Raw genomic sequence first — 25,363 nt, forward strand, 5'->3', positions numbered from 1 at the left:
GCTAACAAGTCACTTCTACTTTTCCAGGTATTCAGTGGAATCACACTTACAAAATTTGGAGGGATTGTGGTGTTGGCCTTCGCCAAATCTCAAATATTTGAGATCTTTTACTTCAGGATGTACTTAGCAATGGTCTTGCTCGGAGCCACTCACGGACTCATATTTCTTCCCGTGTTACTCAGCTACATAGGTAAGAGTTCTTCTTTTTCAGAAACGTGGGAGGAAGAGCATTATCATAAGAACCCTTCATTAGCTGGCATGGTGTCCCAAGCCCAGAAGCCCAGCGCTCGGAAGGGGGGAGCAGGAAGGCCCCAAAGGTCACGGTCATCCAGTGAGCTTGAGGCTCACACAGAGAGAACATTTTAATCCTGACCATTCCTTTGGAGTATGAACTTGTACTGATGGGCACCTAATAATTCATACTGCATACAGAATTTTAAAAGAAAAGGGTAGCCGTCCCTGGGCCTCATGTTAGATCATTTCCTTAAGTCACTGCCCTGTGGTTCTGGAGGCATCAAAGCCTTCCATGAGACAGGCCTGGGCTCTCTGCAGTTGTAGTGAGACAAACAGGGAACCAGCAAGATGCTGTTGTTGCCCTGGCCGCACGCTTGCTTGTGCATCTGTGGTGACTCCACCTCAAATGGCTCCTGGGTGAAAAGGAGACAGGACTGACTTGCTTTACAGCTTTGTTACTAAGTCGAAGCATTATGTAGAAAATGGGAGGCTGGAGAAAGGCTGAGTAGTTAACAGAGTACACTGGCAGGCTCCACAGGACCAAGGTCTGTCCCAGCACCCCAGAGCAGCTCACAACTATGTGTGACTCTACTCTTGAGAAAATCTGACACGCTCTTCTGGGCTCTGGAGCACTGCAGACAAAACACCCACATACAAAATAAAATAGAAAAATCAATAAAACCAAGGGCATTTTCCCATACCTAAAAGATTGTTTAAATTTTTCTTTTGCCTCACATAGGACCGTCGGTAAATACAGCTAAAAGACAGAGCACTCAGGAGCGATACAGAGGGACAGAGCGAGAGCGGCTCCTCAATTTTTAGCCTTGTAGCGGCCTTGGTGATTGTGTGTCTGCGGATAGGTCAAGTTCATGTCAAGGCTGAGCTGCATGCTGCTGTTCCAGGCCTTAGGCTGTGCCAGGAGCAGCTCCACCCAGGCTTCTGAACTCAGGACCACAACCGTGACTGGTGGAGCAGTATTATGACAGCTGAAGGCAACAGTCACAGAGAAACCTCATCTTGGGCGAGAGCAAGGGTGGATGGCTGCAAATATGACCTGATCACTTTTAAAAAAAAAGCCAATGCTGTCTCCTTTTTTCGGGAGTTAGCTACCACACACACACATTCTATAGCCTATTTTTAGCAACATTTGAGGATGTTGTAGGTACTTTATTACAACGTTTTGTAGTTTAAAGAGCTTTATTAATGCAATAAATTAACTTTGTACATTTTTATATTAAAAAAAAAAAACTATCGAGGGACTTCAGAACGTTGTAGGCCTCATTAGAGCTTGTTCGCCAAAAACCTGCTTGAAAAAGGCAACGTGTTCTTCACAGTGTTCTCCTGCAGGGGAAATGCAGCTTTCGTCACCAAGGGCATGGGGAGACGGACATGCAGATAAAGCTTTCGGGTTGTATACTGAATTTTAACTTATTTTTCTTTAATAAAATACCTCACCCTCCTACCTTTTCAAGTCACTCTTTCTGTTGCAGAGCCTGTCCCTCAGCAGCCACAGCTGACACCCTGCTCTGTACAGCAGAAGCCCTCATCCTCCCTTGCACCCTATTTGCTCACTACTCGCTTCTTGCTCAAAACTGAAGCATTCAAGCCCAAGCCATTTAAAGCTCTCTAGCCACCCTTAGCACTCCTATCCTAGATGTCTGATTTCCATCCTGAACACTCCTCTACTGAGACTCAAAGTGTTTAGATCCACCAGCATGGCAGTCAGCTCCATCACAGACCCCAGCCTGAGGGGAGGATGGGCTGTCCCCACGAGGGCTGTGTTCCTGTTTGTGGTCACCCTGGGCCTTCCCTTACCGGGTGTGAAGTTAGGGTTCCCTCGCAAACGCTGGTTTCGCTGTTCAAAGAAGCGGAATATGGTATAGAAGAGCATGACGTCATCGGTCTGCTTGGCGGCATCTAAGAATTTGCGTGCAGAAATGTTGTCATGGCCACCAATGCCCCGGATGAACCTGAGGGCGGCCAACACCTGGTGTTTAGACAGGAGGACTTCTACTATCTCATCGTTGGCTGTGGAAAGTCTCTGGAAGGGGGAGAGGTGGCGGTCAGGGCAAGGCCAGGAAGGGTGCTGGCGACACCTGGGGCTGTGCTGCGGCCGTTACCTTCAGCATGTCCAGAGACAGCTGGTGGGCGGGGGGGTAAAAGCTCTCGAGGGACAGCAGCAGGCAGGCCTGAAAGACAAGATTCACCCAGGTTCAGTCGGGAGGCTCCCACCGGAAGGTTTCAGTGAGCATAAAAGTGGCAATCAGAGGCACAGACCAGAGGCTTGGAGTCGCTGAGCACGTGGTACTGCAGGAACTGGTGCAGCATGTAAAAGAGGTTGTGCTGGACAAGCGTCTTGATGACAAGTTCGTGTAAGTAATGCTGCGAACACAGGAGAAAGGTAAATAGCACTGTAAGTCACTGGGCCATGGCCGGCTCAGGTCCTCAGCAGTCCAGATTCCCATAATCCACTTCAAGTGTTCTCAACCAAATTTCCCCCCAAGAACTGGCATGTTAAAGTCACCCAGAGTTCTGCACTGGGTCTGCCGACTCTAGCAGCATATGAATCAGCCATCTCTTCCGCTCTCCTTCCTGTAACTTAGGTTGGCAAATACCCGCTATAGGTACCTGCACTGGAATCTGAAACTGGTTCAGAGAACGGATATATTCCATCAGCACAGCTATCACAAACTTGTGCGGCATCTCCTGTGGAGAAGAAGAGGGGCCTGTACCTTCAGCTGTAAAGAGTGGCAGGCAGCCCACTGATCCCCATCCACTTTGTCCAGTGATCTGCCCTGCTGGTGTTAGGCAAGTGCTCACGTGATCAGGTCAGGTCTCAAGTCTACCAGGAGCCAACCTGACAGCCCAGGTCCGCTCCCAAGAAAGTACCACTGGTTTAATCCTGCTGCTGCCCACAAGAATCCATTCAGGAGGCCAGAAACCATAACATACCTTGTTTTCCACGAATGGTGACAGCACGTGTGTGTACACATCAGACTGATCCACCACTGCGTGCGTCCGCACTGGCCTTTTGAGAGGTGGGTTGCTCCGGCTTTGCCCTGCTTCTACTGCCTGAAGCGGGACAATCATGACCTTAGTGTCACCTTCCACAGACACAGTACCCGCTGCCTTTAACTTGAATTCCTAGGCACAAACTTAACACTACCAAGACAAACCTCTTCCCGTGGCAGTGCTGGTCCCTGGCAAACACTCCAGGGTTCATGGGAGACTGGAATTAAATAACCAAGTCATAGTCACTTTCTCTAAGCTCTGATGACTTGTAACTGACCCGATTTTCTGTTGACGCTCGGCCAGCTGCATCCTCATTTATAAAGCTCTACCAGACAGGCCAGAACACACTGGATCTATGTTGGGAGTCTCTGAAATGGGATTCAGGGCCTCACCCATCTCAGCAGTTCTACCACCAAGTCACAGCCACAGCCCAGTGTAACAGGGATTAATCAGGGGTAAGCCAGAGCTCTCCAAATACAACTGAGCTGGGAGCGCCAGCTGGGTGCATCCCTCCTGAGCAGGCTCAACTTCAGTGCAGGTGGCTTCCTCATGACATCTAATGATCACAGGGTGGCTCAAATCCACTGACTCCCATAGCCCAGGACACCACCAGAGGGACAACCAGACAGGGCTGACACAGAACAATGGGACAGAAATGATGTAGGCAGCCTGGTCTTCAGCTGCCATCAGCCCCACTGTCCTCAAATAGCCAAAGCAAAGGGGGTTGTTTAAAACAATGCCCACTGTTGCTAATCACATCCCTGAAGTGAAATAATTTCTCCCACTTGCCCCAGACTCTTTCTTGCTTTAGAGACCCAGAAGTACTAAGTGCTATACTGCGTAATGAGCCACAGGAATTACCCCCACCTTCCACTGAACATGTGATGTCTGTTAATGAAAATGCACAGTGCTGGTATGTAACCATGGCGACAGGATCCTGGGATATCCATTGTTTCTAAGGATGCGCCTGCCAGCAAATAGCGGTGAATGGAAAGGTGTACAACTGCTCAAGATGCTGAGGAGAGCTGACTGTTGAATGCTCGGCCCTTTCTGAGACTCAGAGAACGCAGTAGAAGAGGCAGCAGAAAGAATGTAAAAGCCAGAAGACAGGAAGGGTGCAAAGTACTATCTACAAAGCATGGCACAGCCATCACAAACATGACCTCACAACAGCTGCGAGGGAGGCACTGGGCCTGAGAGCAGTCAGTCAGGAATCTGGGAGGGCCTCGAGGGACCTAAACCTCCCTGCTGAACCTCTGATGGGATCTGAGGGCAGACAGTCACGGCCTGCCCACCAGGCTCACACACAGCCCTCATTAAAATCAGTGGGCCACAAAACAAAGCCCTCAAGATAGGAAGAAGGCTTGTAGGGAGGAGGGAGTGACCAGGGGTGGGGAAGGCCAGCTGTGGTGCACATGCCTGTAACCCTAGCACCTGGGAAGGCCAGCTGTGGTGCGCATGCCTGTAACCCTAGCACCTGGGAAGGCCAGCTGTGGTGCGCATGCCTGTAACCCTAGCACCTGGGAAGGCCAGCTGTGGTGCACATGCCTGTAACCCTAGCACCTGGGAAGGCCAGCTGTGGTGCGCATGCCTGTAACCCTAGCACCTGGGAAGGCCAGCTGTGGTGCGCATGCCTGTAACCCTAGCACCTGGGAAGGCCAGCTGTGGTGCACATGCCTGTAACCCTAGCACCTGGGAAGGCCAGCTGTGGTGCGCATACCTTTAACCCCAGCACCTGGGAAAGCCAGCTGTGGTGCGCATACCTTTAACCCTAGCACCTGGGAAGCAGGTGGATCTCTGAGTTTAAGGCTGACCTAGTCCACATAGCTGAGTTCCAGGCCAGCCAGAGGTAAATAGTGAGACCCTATCTTTAAAAAGAAAAAGGAAGAAAATCGGGTGGCAGTGGCAAATGCCTTTTAGCCCAGCATGTGGGAGGCAGAGGGAGGTGGATGTGTAAATTCAAGACCAGCCTGGACAGACAGCATAGCCAAAAAGAAAATAAAAGGGAAAAAATTTTTTTTCCAAATAAAGATAAACTTTCTTGTTTTGTTTGTTTTTCGAGACAGGGTTTCTCTGTGTAGCCTTGGCTGTTCTGGACTCACTATGTAGACCAGGCTGGCCTCAAACTCAGTGATCCCCCTGCCTCTGCCTCCCAATTGCTGGGATTAAAGGGTTGTGCCACCATGCCAGCTAAAGACAAACTTTATAAAAGTTACTTTTTAAGTCTTCAACAAGTACATGTTACATGTAGAACACACCTTGCCCAACTTCTCTGTAGGTAAGTTATGTTTGTAGTTATTAGCTGAAGTGAAAGGTGGAAGGTGCAGCCCGTAGCGGAAACCACCCATCTAATGCGCTAAGTTCTGGCGAAAGCCGTGGCCAGTTTTCTTTCTACAAAATAGACCAAGAACATTCCACATGTACGATCAAATCAATCTTTTTTTTTTTTTTGCTTTTCGAGACAGGGTTTCTCTGTGTAGCCTTGGTTGTCCTGGTCTTTCTTTGTAGACCAGGCTGGCCTCGAACTCACAGCGATCCGCCTGCTTCTGCCTCCCGAGTGCTGGGATTAAAGGTGTGCGCCACCATGCCTGGCTATTCAAGCAGATCTTAAAAAGTAGAAACAGTGATGACGTCAGGCTGAAGCCTCCAGCCAGCAGCACTCGGGGACTGGGTATACGACCATCACCTTGCCCTCTGCCACGCCTCAAACCTGACATCACTCAGCTGCTCCTCCACCGCAGCCTAACTCACCATTGCGTAGCTCTGCTCGGCATCCAAGTACTTTTTATACTCATGGTTGAGCTTATCAAAAACGGTGGCTATCACTGGCAGCGTGGCTCTGTCTGACTCACTCAGCACTGGAAAGGACATAACACGTGGTCAGACCCACTGGAATCAGAATCTCAATATGGAAGCGACAAGGCCATCTCAAGGGGTGACCAGTACAAACATTCCCATGAAAGACACCTCAAAATCAGTCAGGATCCCTTTCAGTGACAAGAGGAGACAGGCGAGGCAGTGTCACTGGAGGACACTGGCTGTGTAGCTGGCGTCACTGGAGCCCCCTGCCTACTGGCTGGTTTCCACCAACTCTACAAGTCATGTGTGTATTTCCCAGCCTTCCCTATGGGTTAAGTAACCCCTCCTTGAAGCATGTAGCCCTGAGTGCAAAGGACATGGTCAGTTTCCAGATGGACAGTGGGGGTGGGGCACCGTGGTGAGGTGGCTCAGCAGGTAGTGAGCACTGGCCAGCAGGCCTGGCTGCCTAAGCGCTGTCTCAGGACTCACAGGAGGGAAGAAGAGAGCAGATCTCTGAGTTCCAGGCATGTACACGGCATGTGCCCGTCCACAGACGCACACAGGTGTAATTAGAAGATGGCTGTGGGGGCCACAGACCTGTGGAAAATGTCAGTCCACTTACTCTGTGAACAGACAGACAGAACGACCGCCTTGCACTCCTTCCTCTGGAGAAGAAAGTCCATCAGTCTCCCTTTATCTGGCAAGAGGTTCACTATGGGCTCAAGTTTCACCTGGAGGTTCCAGAGGTAACCTGGATGGTAAGAGGCAGCGTGTCCAGCAATGTCCTGCAAGCCAGAACCACAGCCAGCGAAGAGCGCCCCCACCCCTTCAGGTGAAGGACTGCAAATGCAGCTAGTGGCGCTTCTTTCTGGACCAACATAGAGCCAGGACATCCAGAAAGTGGCTGACTGTGGAAGAACTGACAGTCAGGCTATCTCAGGAAACATGGCTGATTCCTAACAAAAGGTGATGAACTGCACTTAGAATCACACCAGTGCTTGTCTCCATGGAGGACCGCAGCGCAATCCCAAATGGCCCTTCCCCTCCCGCGTGCCTAGCCTCCTCATCGGCTCTGTACCACGGACTTTAGTTTCTCCTGCACTGACTCAGGGTGCAACAGGGAGGCTCACACACTGTCAGTGAAATCTCCATGCCCTCATCAGCCTATGTGCACACTACAGGCAGGCTGGGGCCACACTTGTTGGTTCATAGAGAAAGACATGCCACATGGACAGTACCTGCAGTGACCGCCTCCTCAGCTTCCAGTTACCTGGCACTACTGTCCAGGTATGGAAGAGAAGTGCACTCGCCTAATGCAGTGGGTGCCTATGACATTGGGGTAACTCCTCCCCTAAGAGCCCTAGAGGGTGAGACTGGAACACACAAAATAACTAAAGAGCACAAAGTTCTCAAATGCAAAGCCACAGACGATCCCTAAGAGGAGACAGCAGGCAGAAGGAGGCGTCACCAGCGAGATGAGATGAGGGCTGGGTGTCTCATGCAGAGGTGCATGAGGAGTGGGGTTCAGGGATGAGAATGCAGGCCATGGGAATAAAATGGAGATTGGACATTCCTAGTCACTTTAGTATAGGAATCACACATGTTCATGGGGGAAAACCCTACAGAGGAGAGCACAGGGTGAGATGCAATCCCATTCTCAAGGCTGAGGGGAGGGGTCATCTTAAAGGCTCGCACTGAAGCGACTCTGGCCTCAGCCCTACCTTGGCTCGCGCTGATGATGATGTCCGGTTGAAAGACGATCCATGACGATGAATCTGAATGTTAAAGGAAATTCCAAGCCGGGAAAATAAGGTAATAAAAGGCAAGCCCCGTTTCACTTAGCACTTGCCCAATGTTGAGGTCACGTAAGGACTGCGCCCCCTGGAGCAGCTCCCAGGGCTATGTGCTGTGGGCTGGGGACACATTCCCCTTCATAGTGCCACCACCTTTGTGAGGATACAGAGCTTACAGGGGACTGGAGACTGGCTGGTCACGGCAGGAGGACCTAAAATAGAGAATGCAGGTGTGATGACGAAGTCAGGAATCTGCCGGAACTCGCACAGATGCGCCAGCAGACACGACTCAGGTGAGGAGGAGGTGGACTATCCTGTCTCACTAGTAACACACCTGGGCAAGAGGGGGGAGGGTGTGAGCTGCAGCCCACAAAAACGTGTCCCTAAAAAGAGGAAGTGTTGTCAAGGCTTCCCTCACTGCCCTTGATCTTAAGGTTCACTTTTTAAGTGTTTCATGGGTTGAGAGGTTTGCCTAAATGTACGTGTGTGCACCACATGCGTGTCTGGTGCCTGAAGAGGCCAGAAAAGGATGCTGGATCCCCTGAAACTGGAGCTATAGGCAGCTGCCCACCACCACCTGCGGCTGAGACCAAAGCCAGGACCTCTACAGGTGCAGCAAGCGCTCTTAACCAGTGAGCTATGCCTCCAGGCCCTGGGGTGTTTTGAACCAGAAACAATGCGTTACCATTTAAACACGTACATGAGCCCTAAGAAACTGACCTGGATGGCTCAAAAGGAACACCCAAATTCACCGATGGTTCATATGAAGGCATGTGAGTGAGCGCCATTACCCACTGCACTGCACTGGACAGGCCTAGGCATAGGAGGGCTTGCCTAAACAGCTGCCCCACCTTCACAGGACAGGGACCCATCCCGACCAGTTCTGCTGCCTGTGTGCCATGCACTCTGGGGCAATGGGGAACACTCTTCAAGCTAAACAGGGTTCCCAGTTCTGTCCCAATTCTGTGTCGTCTAGATGCAATCAGAAGGCAGTGTTACTAAGCTACAGAGTAAGACAATCGTCTGAACGCGCCCCACCCAGACTGGGCAGGCAGACAAGTTTCAGACAAAGCAACTGCACATTGGGCTAATGATGAACACGCCACGGCCTGTGGCAAACCAAGCCATAACTCAAAATCAGCTCCCGAGTACGTACTCGCCAGTGTCAGTACCAGGTGGCCAGTACAGTCTCAGGTTTTTCCAGGGGCTCGGGTCCAGCAGGAAACATGACGAAAAAAGGCATGCCCAGTTACCTGCCTAGACTCCCTAGGACACCAGGAATCCATGGAATTCTCCTCTTCCTATCAGTCTTCTCCTGGACTAATCCAACCCACTTCAATTAGCACCTTGATCAAACAACCAGCCCCTTTATTGATCCTTTATTACTGGATCAGAGTTGAGGGTTTACGTGTTTACAGTGGTTTTACCCATGTCGATCATTTGCCGTCATCTGTTCCTTATTGCAGATGCTATCACCCATGGCAAGCCAGATGCCAGAAGGAACAGAGGGCAGTTGAGCCATCAGACACCTGAGTACCAGCTGCTTGTTTCCTCTGTGCCTTTGGCTAAGCTAATAAGATGTGGCAGCTGCCCAAAGGCTGAACGCTTGCTAATTGCTCCACCACTTAGAGCTTGGCTTTCAACTGTCCTTGCACAATGCACTGGAAGTGACAGGCTGAGAGCAACTGCCATAAGTCAGCTGCCGAGTGTACAACATAGCTACCACAGATCCAAACTATGGATGACTCGAGCACTGCATCAACTAACCGGAATGTAGTATCTTTAAAATTACGGCAACACAATATTATTGGAGGGGCTGTTCTGAATGGGACTGTTTCTTTTCTGAATTCCTGACCTTCTACTCTCTGGATTTCCTTCCCCACCTTAGTAGGAGGAATGATCTAGAATAAACTCAAGAACGATACCTGTAAGCTGTCACTGTAACCGACCATATCTGCTATAGCCAAACACAAGGGTCTGACAAGATGGCTCAGTGGTTAAAAGCCCTTGCTGCTCTGACAGAGGTCCTGAATTCAGTCCCTAGCATCCTGTATCCTGTCATAACCACCTATATCTCAGCTCCAGGGAATCCAATACCCTCTCTGGTTTCTGACAGCACCCATATACACGTGTGCACACACATGCTCACACATACAACACACATAAATAAAAAGCAAATCTAAAAAAAATAACTAATACAGAATGTGAAAAATGCAGGGGCATGTTACCCCATAAAATAACAGCCACAATCAGGATTCAATTCTAGGATTACTGCAACAGGGAAACAGAAAATGTTATATCCCAAGTTCAACCCCCAGCATCTGAAAATAAAAGAAATGTCCCTCTGCAAAATGAAGATCTGGGATTTCATTTTCCTTGTCCCATTCTGACCCCAGAAGATTGCAGCAAGAATATGGCCCTAAACCAGAAAAAGACCATCCTGAGTAAGGTAACCCAGAAAGGCACACATGATATGTACTCACTTAAACGCAAATATCAGCCGTTTGTACAGGGTAACCATGCTACAGTGCACAGACCCAAGGAAGCTAAGTGACCAGTAGGGCCCAAGGGAGGATGCATGAATCTCTCTAGCGGAGGAAATAGAACAGACAGAGGACGTGCTTGAAGAAAGGGAACAGGCTAGAAGAGGGTGTGCTGAGGGAAAAGAGGGCGGAGGCCAGATGTGGGGATGGGGGCAGGAGGACAGAGGCTTACGGAGAGAAGAGAACTGGGGGGGGCATCTCTGAGACAAGCTGGAGACCTACAGAGGTGACTCTAGCTGGGACCCCTCGTAGCAGGGGACATGGTGACTGAAGAGGACACCCTCTAACCAGACAGGACTCCTAGTGGAGGGAGGAGAACACAAACCCACCTACAAAAAGTTCGACTCAACATTTTCTCTGCCCACAAGATGTGCAGGGATAAAGATACAGCAGAGATTGAGGGAAGATCCAACCAATCCCTGGCCACACCGTGAAAGAGAGCCAACCGGACACTATTAAGGACACTCTGCTATACTTGCAGACAGGAGCCTAGCATAGCTGTCCCCTGAGAGGCTTCACCCAGCAATGGATTGAAACAGATGCTGAGACTCACAGCCAAACACTAGGCTGAGCACAGGCCCTTGTGGAAGAGTGACAAGAAGGACAGAAGGACCCGGAGGGAACAGGAGCTCCGTAAGACCAACAGAGCCAAGTAGCCAGGGCCCACGGAGCTTGCAGAGACTGAAGCACCAACCAAGGACCATGCATGGACTGCACCTAGGCCGTCTACACAGATGTACCCGATGGGCAGGTTGGTCTCTATGGGGTCCCCTAGTAAGGGGAGCAGAGGCTGGACTCTGTTGCCTGCTTTTCCATCACTTTCCGCTGGTGGGGCAGCCTTACCAAGTCACCATGGAAAGAATGCCCTCAGTCCTGACATAACTTGATGTGCTGGGGTACCTTTTCTGAGGGGGAAGATGGAGAGAGGGTGGGACAGGAAGGAGAGGAGGGAGGGCCTATGATTAGGATGTAAAGTGAACAAATAAATCAATTAATTAAAAAAAGAAAGAATATGGTCCTGCTGGGAAAAGAGAGCACTGCCACTTCCTGGAATCTCTTACCTGCCAAGGGGATCTGATAAGGCTGAATTGATCGGGCTGGAAGCACGGGATGATGGAAAGTGACCGTGCCGTCGGACTCTCCCCGTAACTTGATGTCAAATATCACTGATGTCTGTGGAGTAGGGGAAACGCATCAAATGCTGCCAGTTTGGAAGCCTCTGCTTGTACCCCACCCACAGCCCGGCTCCCAGTCAGGCTCCCAGTCACGGGGTGCACTGCTCTTCACGTTACAGCCCTCGGTTCCATTCTTATCGCTTTCCCAAATACCTCCTGCACTTATGGCCTGCTTCCCCATAAGACTGCAAAGAGATATAGGTGGATCTTTTTAACTCAAACCTGAAACATCTTCGTTAGCCAGAGACATAGCCGTGAGACCCCAAAGATAGCAAGGGAGTGGCTTCCTACTACCAGACGCTCAGTTAACCATTTGGAAAAGCAAGACCTGTCGCAGACTGACGGGCCCAACAGCATCAGAGCATGACAGTCAGCACTGTTATCTGTACCCACACATGAACCAAAGGTCACAGACTCAAGTGACAGTGTGCAGCTGCACCAGAGTCCCCACTCAGAGCTCAACGGAGTAAGGGTTCCAAACAACAGATAGAATGATATTTTCTCAAAATTTTTCCTTCTCTGGTTTTTTTGAGACAGCGTCTCATGCAGCCCACGCTGTCCTCAAACCTACTGTAGAGCTGAGGAAGCCTGGGCCTCCGATCCACGTGCTGGGTAACCGGTGTGCACCGTGCTGGGGACGGAACACACCAGGCAAGCACTCTACACTCAAGCTGTGCCCCCAAACTGAAAGTTTTTATAAACTGTGAGGGAATCACATCACCTGTGTAACTCCCGGAGCTTAAGCTCTGTCCCCGCAGCTTCCCCCACGTGGCTGTACCTCTGTGTCCTGATGGTGAACAACCACCAGGTTGTCCACTACGTTTAGGGCAAACTTTCCCGTCCTATTTAACTTCAGAATGTGCATCTTTTTACACGCGCCCTCTCTGCAAGGCAACACAGAGGTCAGAGGAGGAGGTCAGCAGGCCTCAGTTCAAATTAAAGCCAAACAAAGGAGAGCGGCACACACCGTGGGAGATGGTACAATACCACCTCTGCTCCTGTACTGTTGGAGGTCCGAGAATGATGCCGCAGGAAGAGGACGTAAAGCTGCCCGTATCTAGTCAGAGAGAGGATACACAAGTCAGAGCTGGCCACTCAAGCCCTCCATGCCCTGCTGGGGGGGCAGCTGTGCTGGCAGAGTGAGGCTTGCCTAACTGCATGATGCTCTGGGTTGGAGGCTGCAGCACGGCGGGACAGTCGCTTCTCACGTGAGATGCTACCTCCTGGGAGCTGCTGTGAGTTTCGGGCGCAGCAACGATCTGCCCTGGGGCTGCCAGTGCGCACCCACTGCACCAGGCCTGACTCCCTTCCCTGCTCTCTGAACTGGATTGCCACGCTCAGAACAGAGGACCAAAATGAAAGAAGAGAAGTACATACTACTGAAAACAAACAACTCAGAGAACAACTGGAAACAATTTAGAAGCTTGATTTTTGGTACTGCGGGAAGAAAAATCTCAAAATCTAGCTAATTACTCTGCTGCTATGTCACATCCTCAGAGGAGACACTGCTGAATCAGAGACACAGGGAGCGAAGCTGTTTCTTTGTATAGATTTCATTTTGTTTCTGAAATCTTCAGTATGAAACTTAAAATTTTGGATATCTGTATTTCCAGCTGATTATATAATTGCCTTTATTCTAACATTTGTATATATAGTTTGAAAAATCCTTGTTGGATGGGGAGCAGGGGTTGGGGAGTGGTGCACGCCTTTAATCCCAGCACTCGGGAGGCAGAGGCAAGTGGATCTCTGTGAGTTCCAGGCCAGCCTGGTCTAGAGAGCAAGTTTCAGGACAGCCAGAGCTGTTACACAGAGAAACCCTGTTTCCAAAACAACAAAAAAAAAAAAAAAAAAAGGAAAAATTGTTGCTAATCTTCAGCCAACAGAATTTTTTTAATTCTAAGACAATGCTAAGATAAATTGGTTCAATGTCCTCATTGTGTCAGACAAGAGAGTTTTTTTTAAAAAAAGTAGCAAACTAGTACAATCAAAAGAAAAAGGGCCAGGTGTGTTAGCACATGCCTTTAATCCCAGCACTTGGGAGGCAGAGGGAGGCGGATCGATATGAGTTCTAGGCTAGCCTGGTCTACAAAGCAAGCCCAGGACAGCCACGGCTACACAGAGAAACCCTGCCTTGGGGGGAAAAAAAAAGAAAGAAAAGAAAATGCCAGGGCTAGAAAGATGGTGCAGTAGTTAAGAAGTTAAGCGCACTTGCATTTTTCCAGAAGACCCGGGTTCAATTCCCAGTACCCACTTGGAAGCTAACAACCAGCTGTAACTGCACTTCCAGGGGACCTGACGGCCCTCTTTTGGCCACTTAGGGTACTTCACAGACATGGTGCACCCACATACATACAGATAAAACATACATATAAAAATAAATAAGTCTTTTTATAAAAGTGCCAAGTACAAAACAAAATATGGAAGTCCTTGTTATTTCCCCTAAGGGTCCTTTTACTCTGAGCTGTTAGCACGCCCCATTGCTTCTGTCACTAAAGGCAATTACAAACAGGAACCTTCTGAAGACAGACTTACATGGTCGCCATGGCAATATCCCGTTCTGAAAGGCTAAGTTTCGTTGACTTCGGTGCGGCTGGTAATTCAATCTCAAACTTGGGAAGCTTTGACATGGTGCCAGCCTGTTTAGGAGGAAAGTTTAGGCAAGTTTAGGCGTTCCTTCTGTGTTTAGCCTACCTTAAATCAATGATGGTGTTGTCTTTGCTTCTTCCCTGAGAAGCAGCCTCCCGTAGCCTTCTTGGAGCTGGTGGGCTGGTGATGTGCGCCCTCTAGTGGTCTGATGCGCAGGGTTCATGTGACTCACTGTGCTTCAGAGCTGGGCAGGGAAAAAGGGCCCGAGGCTTGCTCTTACCCTAAAATAAAAAGGCTGCAGAACATTCTCAAGGACTGTAGTGGACAGCAGGATCACAGCGCTCTCGGGACAGTACATGTACCAGTTCACATTGATGTTGTGGCTTTTCAGGAGTTTGAGACTTCGTTTCTCAGGTAACACCTAGGACCAAGGTCCAGAAAAAGGATCTTCACATTAAAAGACTGCCAAAACAAATTAGGTAAATAAAGAACACAAATGTCCACTGAGGTATGGGGATGGACCCAAGTGGTAGAGAGGTTGAATAGCACGCATGAGGCTCCAATTCATTCCCCAACTCTCCCAGAAACCCAAACAGCCCACGGGTTACACAGGTAACGGCCATTTGCACTTACTATGGCACCGTGTCCCGAGTGCTTTCCGCACCGCCTACACTCTGAGAGACAGCACAACAAGCAGATAGGAAACTGAGGCTGGCAGAGGCTGGGAGCAGGGGGATGGCCATTATACCCGTGGCTGAGCCTCCATATGCTCAGGCACCACGCATCAAAGAGCAAGGAAGTTCTCACCAAGCAGAGAACAGTCAAAGGAAAGCACTGCCGGGGCCCAGGCATTAAGTCAGCCACCCCTCCTAGGCGCCAGCCCCTCTGTACTCCAGCTGGCACTGGACCGACTCGGGCTCCCTTTTCCTAAGCCCACTGTTCACAGGACTGCTTGCAAGGGCGGCACATCTCCATATTGTGACACACTAAGAACACTGACGCTCCCTCAGCAACGCGACGAAGAACCCTGGTGGAAATCAACAGCCCAGAGCATGAACCTGTCACCCACACCTCACAAAGGAAGAGTGTGTACGGGGCAGAAGACTGCTCGGCAGGTAAAGGCACCTGCCGCCTGACCTAAATTTGATTCCAGAACCCACAAAAAGACAGAAGGAAATGCCTCCACAGAGTTGTTCCTGATCTCCATACGTGTGCACAGTGGCACAAGCGTACACATTGAGAACCACAGGAGCACGCCAGAGTTCCTTCTTTTTAACCCATCTCTTTTCTGTTACTGTGTGCATGTAGACAAGGGTATGACACGGTGCACGTGGACGGCAGAGCACAACTGTGGGAGGCGGCTCTCTCCTTACGTGATGGGTTCCGGGGATGGAGCTCAGATCTTCAGGCCTGTGATTTGGGGACCCAAAGGTCTATGGTGCACTTTTTCTCTGGAGAGAAAGGGTTTGGTTTGGTTTTGGTTTTTTCTGAGTTATTTTCTTTTATGTGTACAAATGTTTTGCTTACATGCATATGTATGGACCATGTGCATGTTTGGCGCCTGTGAAAGTCAGAAGAGGGTTTTGAATACCTTGGCACTAAAGTTATAGATGCCTGTGACCCATTATGTTCTTGTAGGAGCAGCAAGTGATTTTTTTCTTCTTTTTTTTAAATTTTATTTCATTCAGCTGGGCACAGTGCCATACACCTTTAATCTCAGCACTCAGAAGGCAGAGGCAGGAGGATCACTGCGAGTTCAAGGTCTACAAAGAGAATTCCAGGACAGCCAGGGTTATTACACAGAGAAACCCTGTCTTGATAAATCAAAAAAATAAAAAGAATTATTTTATTCTATGTGCCTAGGTGTGAGGGTGTCAGATCCCCTGGAACTAACTGGAGTTACAGACATTTGTGAGCTGCCATGTGGGTACTGGGAACTGAACCTGGGTCCTCCAGAAGAGCAGAGAGCGTTCTTACCCACTGAGCCACCTCTCCAGCCCCGTGACAAGAGTCCTTAAGCACTGAGATGACTGCAGGGAGCCGCTGTCACCTGTGTACAGGGTTCCCCTCTGCATGGATGGATCTGCACTTTATAGTGCTCCTCGTGATGGCCACCACATGACTGACAGCAGCCCGAGGGCAAAGGCCATGGCATCTCATCTGTCACTTACATTAGCCACATTTTCTCCATCAGTTCTAACTTACACTGCATTCATTACATCAATAAGCTGACAGCCTGAAAGATCCGAATACCTTCTACATTGGTTCTAGTTAAGGGCTCAGAGGCAGCAGCCTCTATAGGCTCAATAGGCCACAGGACATATTAGGGATGACCAGGGAGGCACATCAAAGGATGCTATCAACAGTAAGAAGAACCACAAAGACTGGAAAGATACACTTATCAATCATATATTTGATGTTCTAGAATATACAAACAACTATAGCTTAACACATCAAAAGCAAATAATTCAGTTTAAAAAAAAAAAAAGATGCCCCAGGCTCGGACAGAAGCCTTACCAAGTGCCAGGCCTTGGACTTGAACTCTAGCACCCGTGGGTAGTAGGGGAGTTCCACATTACTGTCAGACAAGTAGAAGGCAAAGGCACAGCGAGAGTACCTCATGTCCATTAGAACAGACATTACAAACACAGATTGCCAGGGCACCGGGATAGCTCTAATCCAGCAGCTGGGAGGCTGGGGCAGGAGGATTGCCATGAGTTCACTAGCATGTGTAAGGACATGGTGAGATCCTCAGAACCACGAAAACAAGTGCTGGCGAGGATGTGGGCAAACTAGAACCCTGCGCACTTCTGCAGCAATTACAGAATGATGAGCCACCGTGGGAGAGTCTAGCAGCCAAAAACAATTTCAAACAGAACTACAGTAAGAGTCACCAATCACAGCCAGGCACGGTGGCACACGCCTGTAGCCCCAGCTGAGGCAGGCGATCTCCGTGAGTTCAAGGCCAGTCTGGTCTACAAAGGGAGTCCAGGACAGCCAAGACTTCACAGAGAGACCCTGTCTCGAAAAAAAACAAAAAAACAACAACAAAAAAGTCAGCAATCCCACTGTGGAAAATACACATCTAAAACAGGAGAAAACAACATTGTGAAAATGTATCTGCACACCCAGGATTCCAGCTATATGACTCACAAAAGCAGGAGGAGAAGTTATCAAAGGCCAGGCATCAGACAAGCATCCGCTCCAGTGACCGCATCCCAGCTGCACACAAGCTACAACAAGGAGGAACCTTGACAGCAATGCAAAATGACAGCACAATCACGGGGCGAGCAGCACAGTGAAGCTTACTGGAAGACAGAGGACTGCTGCCGTGGGCTGGGGAAGGACAGAAGGAGCTGTGTGACGGCTGAAGAGCTTAGGTTCTGGGACAAGACACTTAACGCCATCAACTGTACACTTTCTCCAAAGCCAAAGAAAGATGAGGCGGTCCCAGGAAGGGAAACGCAAACGAAGACATTCCAACGCGACGACCGCTCTCCCTAGAGCAGTGCTTCTCAACCTCCCTGACGCTGCGACCCTCATGCGTGGTGACCCCAACCATAACATTATTTTCATTGCCACTTCCTAACTGTAATTTTGCAACTGTTATGAATCATAATATCTGTGTTTCCCGATGGTCTTAGGAGACAGACCCCTGTCAAAAGGCTGTCCGACCCCTGAAGGGGTCAAAGACCCCCAGGTGAGAACCTCCGTCCTAGCAGGAAAGTGAGACTTTCTCCCTCCGAGGAGGCATCTGTCTACAGACCACTGAGGTCCAGGCCCAGCAACAGTGCAGACAAGAGATTCCCACACTGCTACTGAAAGTGCAGACTTCTGGAAAACGTCATGACGTCTGCTCGTATCTATGCAATTCCAAGGGCTGCCTCACCATGAACATGAAGAAGCATGTGAGCCGCTCGCCGAACTTTGTAATAAAAAACTGAAATCCAGCTAGACAGCTTGTAAGAGGAAGTGGCGAGAGAGATGGCAGCTCACCCACAGAACAGAGCTGTTCTCAGAACAGAGTCTGGGCAGCAGCCAAGCACACTGCTTTGGTGCCGACGTTCCTACACAAGAGTCCCCCCTTGGTAAAAGATGGTAATAATTAATGCGTGTGCACAGAGGAAAAGTGTGACAGTGTGCAAACCGCTGCTGGCAGTCACTCTCAGGGACTGTTGCAACTTTGCTTTCTGTATAATGTCTCCTCAAAACAAGGCTGTTTCCAGGACCTTCTTGGTACAACACAGGCTGCCAAACTGCCTTTGCTTTCTCCAGCAAGCCTAATAACCGGTAGAATACCTGGTAAAATTCGATGCCTTGATCCATTATAAAGACGATTTCAGTAGAACTGGTCCAGCAGAATCCTAGTATGTTGGCATTCTTGGTCTGGAAGAATTACAGAAAAGCTGTTTCTGGTTGGCTGAGGTTGCAACACTACAACAACCCCAGCACCCAGGCGGCTAAGGCGGAACATCTGGGAATTCAAGGCCATCCATGGCTACATTTCAAGTTCAGTCTGGACTATATGAGACTCCATATCTCCAAAAATAAATAAATTAATTAATTAATTAATAAAAAGCAAGTGGCTAAGGAGATGCCTCTGTGGGTAAGAGCACTTGCTGCACAGCATGAGGACTTAAGTTCGAATCCCCAACATTCACATAAATTCCCACAAGTGGCCACAACACAGGACAACGGTGGAAGGTGCAGGTGAGGACGAGGCGCCACCATCCGTACCACCCCCTTGTACCTTGCATTCTTGTGTATATTCCAGCTGAGAGTTATCTGGGATAAAGTTACAAAAGTCCTGAAAGACAAAAAGAAAACACACAAAGGGAAAATTTCAGATAAAACAGCCTATTATGAAATGAAATGGACAGTTTTGGTTTGAGATAGTCTCACTAGGTAGCACTGTCTGGCCTGGAACTCGCAGAGATCTGTCAGCCTCTGCCTTCTGAATGCTTGGGGGGATTAAAGGTGTGCGTCCCTATGCCAGATGAACAGATTTTTACAATGATTAGAAAATAGCTGGATAAACACCCACAGACAGAAAAGACATAAAGGCCAATTAGGGTCACCTGTCAAATGACACCAACTTTATCAGCAACTAAAAACAGTCCATCCAAATACTCAGCTGGAGCTCATGAACAGACTTTTAAGAGTTCATTCCTCAAGCCAGGTATGGCAGCTCATGCCTAGGAAATCAGCACTCAAGAAGCGGAGACTGGAGGATTACTCTAAGTGCAACACCAACTTGGGCTATGTAGTAAGTTCTAGGTCAACCTGGGTCATAAAAGGAGACCCTGTTGGAGAGAGAACAGGAGAGGGAGAAAGAAGAAAGGAGGATCAGAGGGAAGGAGAGGGAGAGAGGGTAGGCAGAGGGGGAGGGGAAGGGGAGGGGAAGGAGGGGGGAGAGAGGAAAGAGGGGAGGGGGAGGGAGTGGGGAGGAAGAGGGGGATGGGGAAGGAGAGGGGGAGGGAGAGGGGAAGGGAGAGGGGGAGGGAGGGGGAAGGAGGGGGGAGGGGGAAGGAGAGGGAGAGGGGGAAGGGGATGGGGAAGAGAGAAGGGAGAGACTCCTCAGGAGGGTGGGGGGAATGTGCTCACTAGGCCCAGGCTTCCTGGAAATTCAACAACATGAAAGAAGCAGCAAACACAGGAGTCTGCCTGTCTTCCCGACGGCTCCCTCTCCACAACAGTGTGTTGCATGAGTAACTGCCTGACGACTGGTTAACTGATTAAAGTGACGGTAGGAGCAAACCCAGGACCTCCTGCATGCCAGACTAATGTCACCACTGCACACCACTGCACCCCACTGCACCCCATGCCAAGGCCAGCAGTGGGGGTGACTTCCAAGAGATGGAGTGTCAGCAAGCCGCTCCGACCATGTCCATCCATCCACCTGTTCCTAGCCCTGCAGCTTGCAGACATGAGAAACAGCAGCTGACGAAGTGACTTGAGTGAGATTAATTCACCACACAGTCACAAATATACCCCCACATAATCCATGTTGCCAGTTAGCAAGCAAAATAAAGATGCATGATACGGGCTGGAGAGGTGGCTCAGAGGTAAGGAGCACTGGCTGCTCTTCCAAAGGTCCTGAGTTCAATCCCCAGCAACCACATGATGGCTCACAACCACATATAATGAGATCGTCTAGTCTGCAGGTGTACATCCAGACAAAACACCTTATAAATAATAAATAAATAATCTTAAAAAAATTAAAAAATGTCCTAATGAAACTCATCATGGTCAACATATGCTGTTTTTTACGGTAAGACTGATGCTGAGCCCCTGTGTCTACTCGTCTGCGGAGGCTCTCAACAGCCCCACGGCACTGAACCTCTGAGGGCGGCAAGGAAACAAGCAGAATCCGGCAGCTCTGCCTCTCCCAAGCACATGTCTCAGGTTCCCTCTCGATGCTGTTCTAAGCTGTGACTTACCACGGCCTTCGCGGTCCTCTGTACAGCCAGTATCTTATTTTCTAAAGAAAACTTAATGCACTTCACTTCTCCTCTATCGTCCATTCTGAAAAAAGGAAAGACCATGTTAAGAGAGAAACTGCCCTGGACTCTAGCTCTTACTGCCGCCGACAAAAAGCCAGGTAACCCTATGGGAAGCAGCCAGCCCGGCCTAATGTTAGAATCGCCCTTCTAAAGCTGTGAACAGAGACCTAGCGGCAACCACTTGCTAGTGAAGAGGACAGAGGACAAGGCCAAGTGGTTGGAGAACTAGAGTGTCACACACGTCACCTGAGAACTACGAACACCTTGCAGGATAGAAAGGCACTCATTACCACAATCATAGTAAGTGTGCAATGTTTTGTGAGCCAATTATAACTCAATAAAGATGTTTTGACAAAGTTAGCTGGGCGTGATTGCACACACCTTTGATCCCGGCACTCAGTAGGCGGAGGCAGGTGGGTCTCTGTGAGTTCGAGGCCAGGTTGGTCTACATAAGCCAGTCCAGACAGCCAGGCCTACACTGGCAAACTGTCTCAAAAAATACAAACAAACAAAAAAAGGCAGGGTTCAGTTGGCTCAAAGAGACCTGAGTGTGATTGCTAGAGTGTGAAGCATGTAAAAAAAAACAAAAACAAAAAACAAAAAACTTCAGGGGCTGGAGAGGTGGCTCAGAGGTTAAGAGCACTGGCTGCTCTTCCAGAGGTCCTGAGTTCTATTCCCAGCACCCACATGGTGGCTCACAACCATCTACAATGTGATCTGATGCCCTCTTCTGGTGTGCAGGTGTATATGCAGGCAAAGCACTATGTATGTAATAATAAATAAATCTTATTTTTAAAAAATCTCTAAACTGTGGCATGCACTTGTACGTCCAGTACTGCAGAGACACAGACAAGGAGGCACCTAAGATCACTTGCCGTGTGGTGTGACAATGAGACGGTGTCTCAAATACAAGAAGGAGGGGCTGGAGAGATGGCTCAGAGGTTAAGGGCACTGTCTACTCTTCCAGAGGTCCTGAGTTCAATTCCCAGCAACCACATGGTGCCTCAAAACCATCTATAATGTGATCTGATGCCCTCGTCTAACCTGCAGGTGTACATACAAGCAGAGCACTGTATACATAATAATAAATAAATAAATAAATGTGTTTAAAAAAAAAGAAGGAAAGACAGTCACACGATATCCGTTAAATGCTGTCTGCCTCCAATACTTCGCGCTCCTCAGAATGCTGAAATGTAGCTTAGGGAGGCAGCTCCCTCATTTTTCCACTTCTCCTTGGCACATCTCACCCACTAATTTCCTCTTCCTATATCGGTTGCCCACAGGAAGGCAGTTTGCACCTCAGAGCCCTGTGGCGTTGGCAACACATAGCTCAACTAACACTGTCTGAGAGACAACCCAGCGGAGGCACCTTCACCATATCTGACCTGACAGTTCTTCACCACCAAGGAAAAGCGCCACACCTTCCCTATGTCCCCTTCCCTACACAAATACCTTGACCCAGAGTCCCCACAACACGATGCCTTTGCTCCTGGGGGTGCGTACACACCTCATCTCCACCCAGAAACCACTCCCTTCATACCTTAGCCTTGCCAGCCCCGTAGTGAGGCACGGCTGCATCCTTAGGTGCTCCCACAGCCTGAACAAGGCTCTAACATAGAGCTTAACATGGCAAATGGGATTTGCTGATCTCCCCTCTCCCTTCCCCGAAGTGGGCCAGCCTAACTCAAAAGCTTCTGGTTTGCTGCTGTCAGTGTGTGCTGAACAAGACCCAATGACAGAAAACAAGCCGGGCAGTGGTGGTGCACAGGCCTATAATCCCAGCACTTGGGAGGCAGAGACAGGCAGATCTCTGAATTCAAGGCCAGCCTGGACTACAGAGTGAATTCCAAGGTTTCTACTGAGAACCCCTATCTCGAAAAAAGGAAAAAATTTTTAAAAAAAACTGAAGTTGGCTGTTTTTTACTTCAAACAGCAATGCGTTTTTTTGAGTTGTTTCTGTTGTTCTTTTGTTTTGAAGAAGGGTCCTGCTTGCTGCTCAGATTAGCCAATAACCTGCAAACTACCTGCCTTAGCTTCCCAAAGTGCCATTGCTGGATTGAGGTCTTACATCCTAAGACCTCTTGGCCACTACAATCAAAAGAGTTAAGAATTGATTGGGCTGTTTATCACCCAGCCTGAGGGAATAGTGAAAGTGAAAGGGATTGCTACTGTCACTCACTCTCACTCAGTTTACGTAAGCTGGGACAACCTATCATCTGTCACTTTAACCTCGCTGGAAGACCTGATTGTTCTCCATTACACAAAGGAACACTGGATTTTCCTCTACCCAGCAAAAACTCTAGAAGACCTGGGATAAATGAGCAAATGAGCTGAGGGACCAGCACAGCAGGAACGAATACACAAATACATGGTGGACTCAGTGACTTCAAGGACCAGGAAGTAGGTGCCCTGGGAGACGCTGGTTCCCCATGAACTAGCACCCTAATCGTTGTTCTGTTCTGTACCCAGACTGCACCAGCCAAGTGTCCACTTTTTCCTACAGACAGGATTACACACACACACACACACACACACACACACACACACACACACACACGACAAGACACTCAGATGAGGCCGAGAAAAAAATGATTCAACTTTCTGAATCAGAAAATTGTTAGTTTTTCCATGTGGATATTATTCTGAAAAGAGCAAATTACCTAAAAGAGATGGGATTCCTATCATCTGGGCCTTTAACGACCACTCCTGTAGCTCCACCCGACCGAACAGCAAAAACCTGAGGAAGAAGAGGCAAAGTTAATGGCCACAGGTTTGTAAGGACCTTTCAAGAATCATGTCAACTGTACCACACCCTTGAACAAACTAGCAGGGCACACTCATAGGTAGGTGCTTAGACGAATTTTCAAAAGGTGTGCAAATAGGACACGGTGCAAGAGCAGGCCAGACCCTGAGACTGACTATCTGAAAGGCACCGCGCATGCACTTGCACACTCGTCTCGGCTCCCGTAGAAATCACCGGGCACCGCCGGGAAGGCGACGCTAAGGAGTCAGGGCGCCGGCCCTGTCGCAGCGGGCGCCGCTCACCTGCTTGTTGGCCTCGTCGAAGAACACGCAGTTGACCGGGTTCGCCTTCTCGAACTGCACCGGCCGCTCGCACAGCTCCAGGTAGTAGTCCTCGCCGCCCATGGCTGGGACCGGCGGGAGCTCGGCAGCAGAGATGCGGTCCACGATCCCGGTTGCAGCTCAGGCCGGTGCCCTTAGGCTCCGCCCCGCTCTCACGTGACCCGCGTCCCTCGGCGCTTCAGTGGGCCGAGGAGGGGCCCGCCTCCGAAGCCACGCCCCCTCCCAGGAGGGCGGGGCGACGGCGAGTCACGTGACCCGGAAGCCAGCGGATGGCTGGGCTAGGTAGCTCTGTAACTTGCTTTCAGTTGGTGACAGCGTCTGCGTCGCCTGCGCCCAGGCTTCCTTCCTCTGCCAGCTTAGTCAGTTTAGAGAGATTAGGCTGGAGAGTCTGGCTGTAAGCGTGTCACAGAGAAGACCTACGAGCCAGGACCTCACTCACTGTCTTCACGGGGTTCTGTGTCCAGCGCAGAAACTGGTTTTTGCGCATTCTGTCTTAGCCATGTAATCTGCTAGGATGTTAAGAACTAAATTTTGCCCCTCCCCCAAAGTTTATGCGTTGAAGTTTTCGCCCCAGTATCTCAGAATATGCCACCATTTGGAGTTTCAAAGATGTAATTAAGGTAAACCGAAGTCATCCCTACACCAATGTGACTGGTGTCTTTATTTAAGGAAGAGAAAAAGAGAGATTAGGGCATTAAATTCCCAGCCAACCAAGTGGCCATCTACAAACCAGAGAAGCCCAGAAGAAACATCCCTGGTCCAGTGAGATGGCTCTATAAGTAAAGACATTTACCACCGACTATGACCTGAATTTGAGGAGCCTTGCCTTGGTTGTGGTTGCTTCCTTCTGGCCTAACGTGTATTTCTGTTTTCAGAAGGTCTATGGATTTTATTTGCTACTTAGGAAAATATCTTTTTTTTCTCTTTCATTTTTTTTAAAGATTGATTTTTTTCTAAAGAGGAGATTGCACATGTATGTGTGTGTATGTGTGCTTGTGCATTGTGTGTGTGTGTGTATGTGTGTGTGTGTGTGTGTGTGTGTGTGTATGTGTTGGTGGGTATGTCCCCCTTGAGGCCAGAAGAGGGCCTCTGAGTGTGTTCTAGGCAAGCACTCTACCACCCACTTCTCAAGAACTAGGCTTACAAACAGGACCTGGCAGCCAGGGGTGGTGGCGCATGCCTTAAATCCCAGCACTTGGGAGGCAGAGGCAGGCGGATCACTGTGAGTTCCAGGCCAGCCTGGTCTACAAAGCAGGGAGTCCAGGACAGACAAGGGCTACACAGAGAAACTCTGTCTCAAAGAAACACAAACAAACAAAGAAACCCTGTGATTACAAAACACTTCAAACAACTCTTGTTTCGTTTGGAAGCTTAAAGTATTGGAACATGGAACAAAATTTAGCAATCTAAAATCTTAGCTTGCGTTCATTGTAAAAGTCTTTTTACCTCTCATGAAGACCCTGGAGAGCAGCCAAGGCAGCCAGAACGTGTGAGGCCAGGATCGTGCAGTGAGGGCTAGACACTGGCTGCCACTTTGCTCCACGTGGCTGTGCTGCTTTGGAAGTGATAAGTGAGGGGCTGAGGCACAGAGCAGAAGGGGAAAGATAAGAATTTGAAGGGCTGAGCAAAACACA

The 25,363-nt window shown here is 49.4% G+C and overlaps 2 protein-coding genes across 3 annotated transcripts in view; one reads left to right on the forward strand and one right to left on the reverse strand.

The window, feature by feature from the left end:
• The window catches only part of NPC1 (NPC intracellular cholesterol transporter 1), a 46,951-nt gene extending 45,255 nt beyond the window's left edge, over positions 1-1,696 (forward strand). For both annotated transcript variants that reach the window (XM_084780710.1, XM_084780711.1), the window contains exons 24-25: positions 28-190; positions 974-1,696. In XM_084780710.1, the coding sequence (XP_084636836.1) occupies positions 28-190; positions 974-1,056 (246 nt within the window). In that variant the 3' untranslated portion in view covers positions 1,057-1,696. The remainder of the gene's footprint in view (positions 1-27; positions 191-973) is intronic.
• RMC1 (regulator of MON1-CCZ1) lies at positions 1,474-23,893 on the reverse strand. Its single transcript, XM_084780728.1, has 20 exons — positions 23,691-23,893; positions 23,306-23,382; positions 20,583-20,667; positions 18,893-18,949; positions 18,442-18,528; positions 14,423-14,563; positions 14,089-14,192; positions 12,524-12,613; positions 12,335-12,440; positions 11,443-11,554; positions 8,006-8,050; positions 7,767-7,820; positions 6,668-6,796; positions 5,998-6,104; positions 3,187-3,306; positions 2,863-2,940; positions 2,512-2,616; positions 2,355-2,423; positions 2,050-2,275; positions 1,474-1,575 (listed from the first exon to the last, which is right to left on the reverse strand). The coding sequence occupies exons 1-20, from the start codon at positions 23,790-23,792 to the stop codon at positions 1,496-1,498; spliced, it is 1,974 nt and encodes a 657-aa protein (XP_084636854.1). The 5' UTR covers positions 23,793-23,893; the 3' UTR covers positions 1,474-1,495.
• Positions 23,894-25,363: the final 1,470 nt, after the last annotated feature.

The sequence above is a fragment of the Acomys minous genome, assembly GCF_964271855.1.
Source record: "Acomys minous genome assembly, chromosome: 4".
Classification (NCBI taxonomy): domain Eukaryota; kingdom Metazoa; phylum Chordata; class Mammalia; order Rodentia; family Muridae; genus Acomys; species Acomys minous.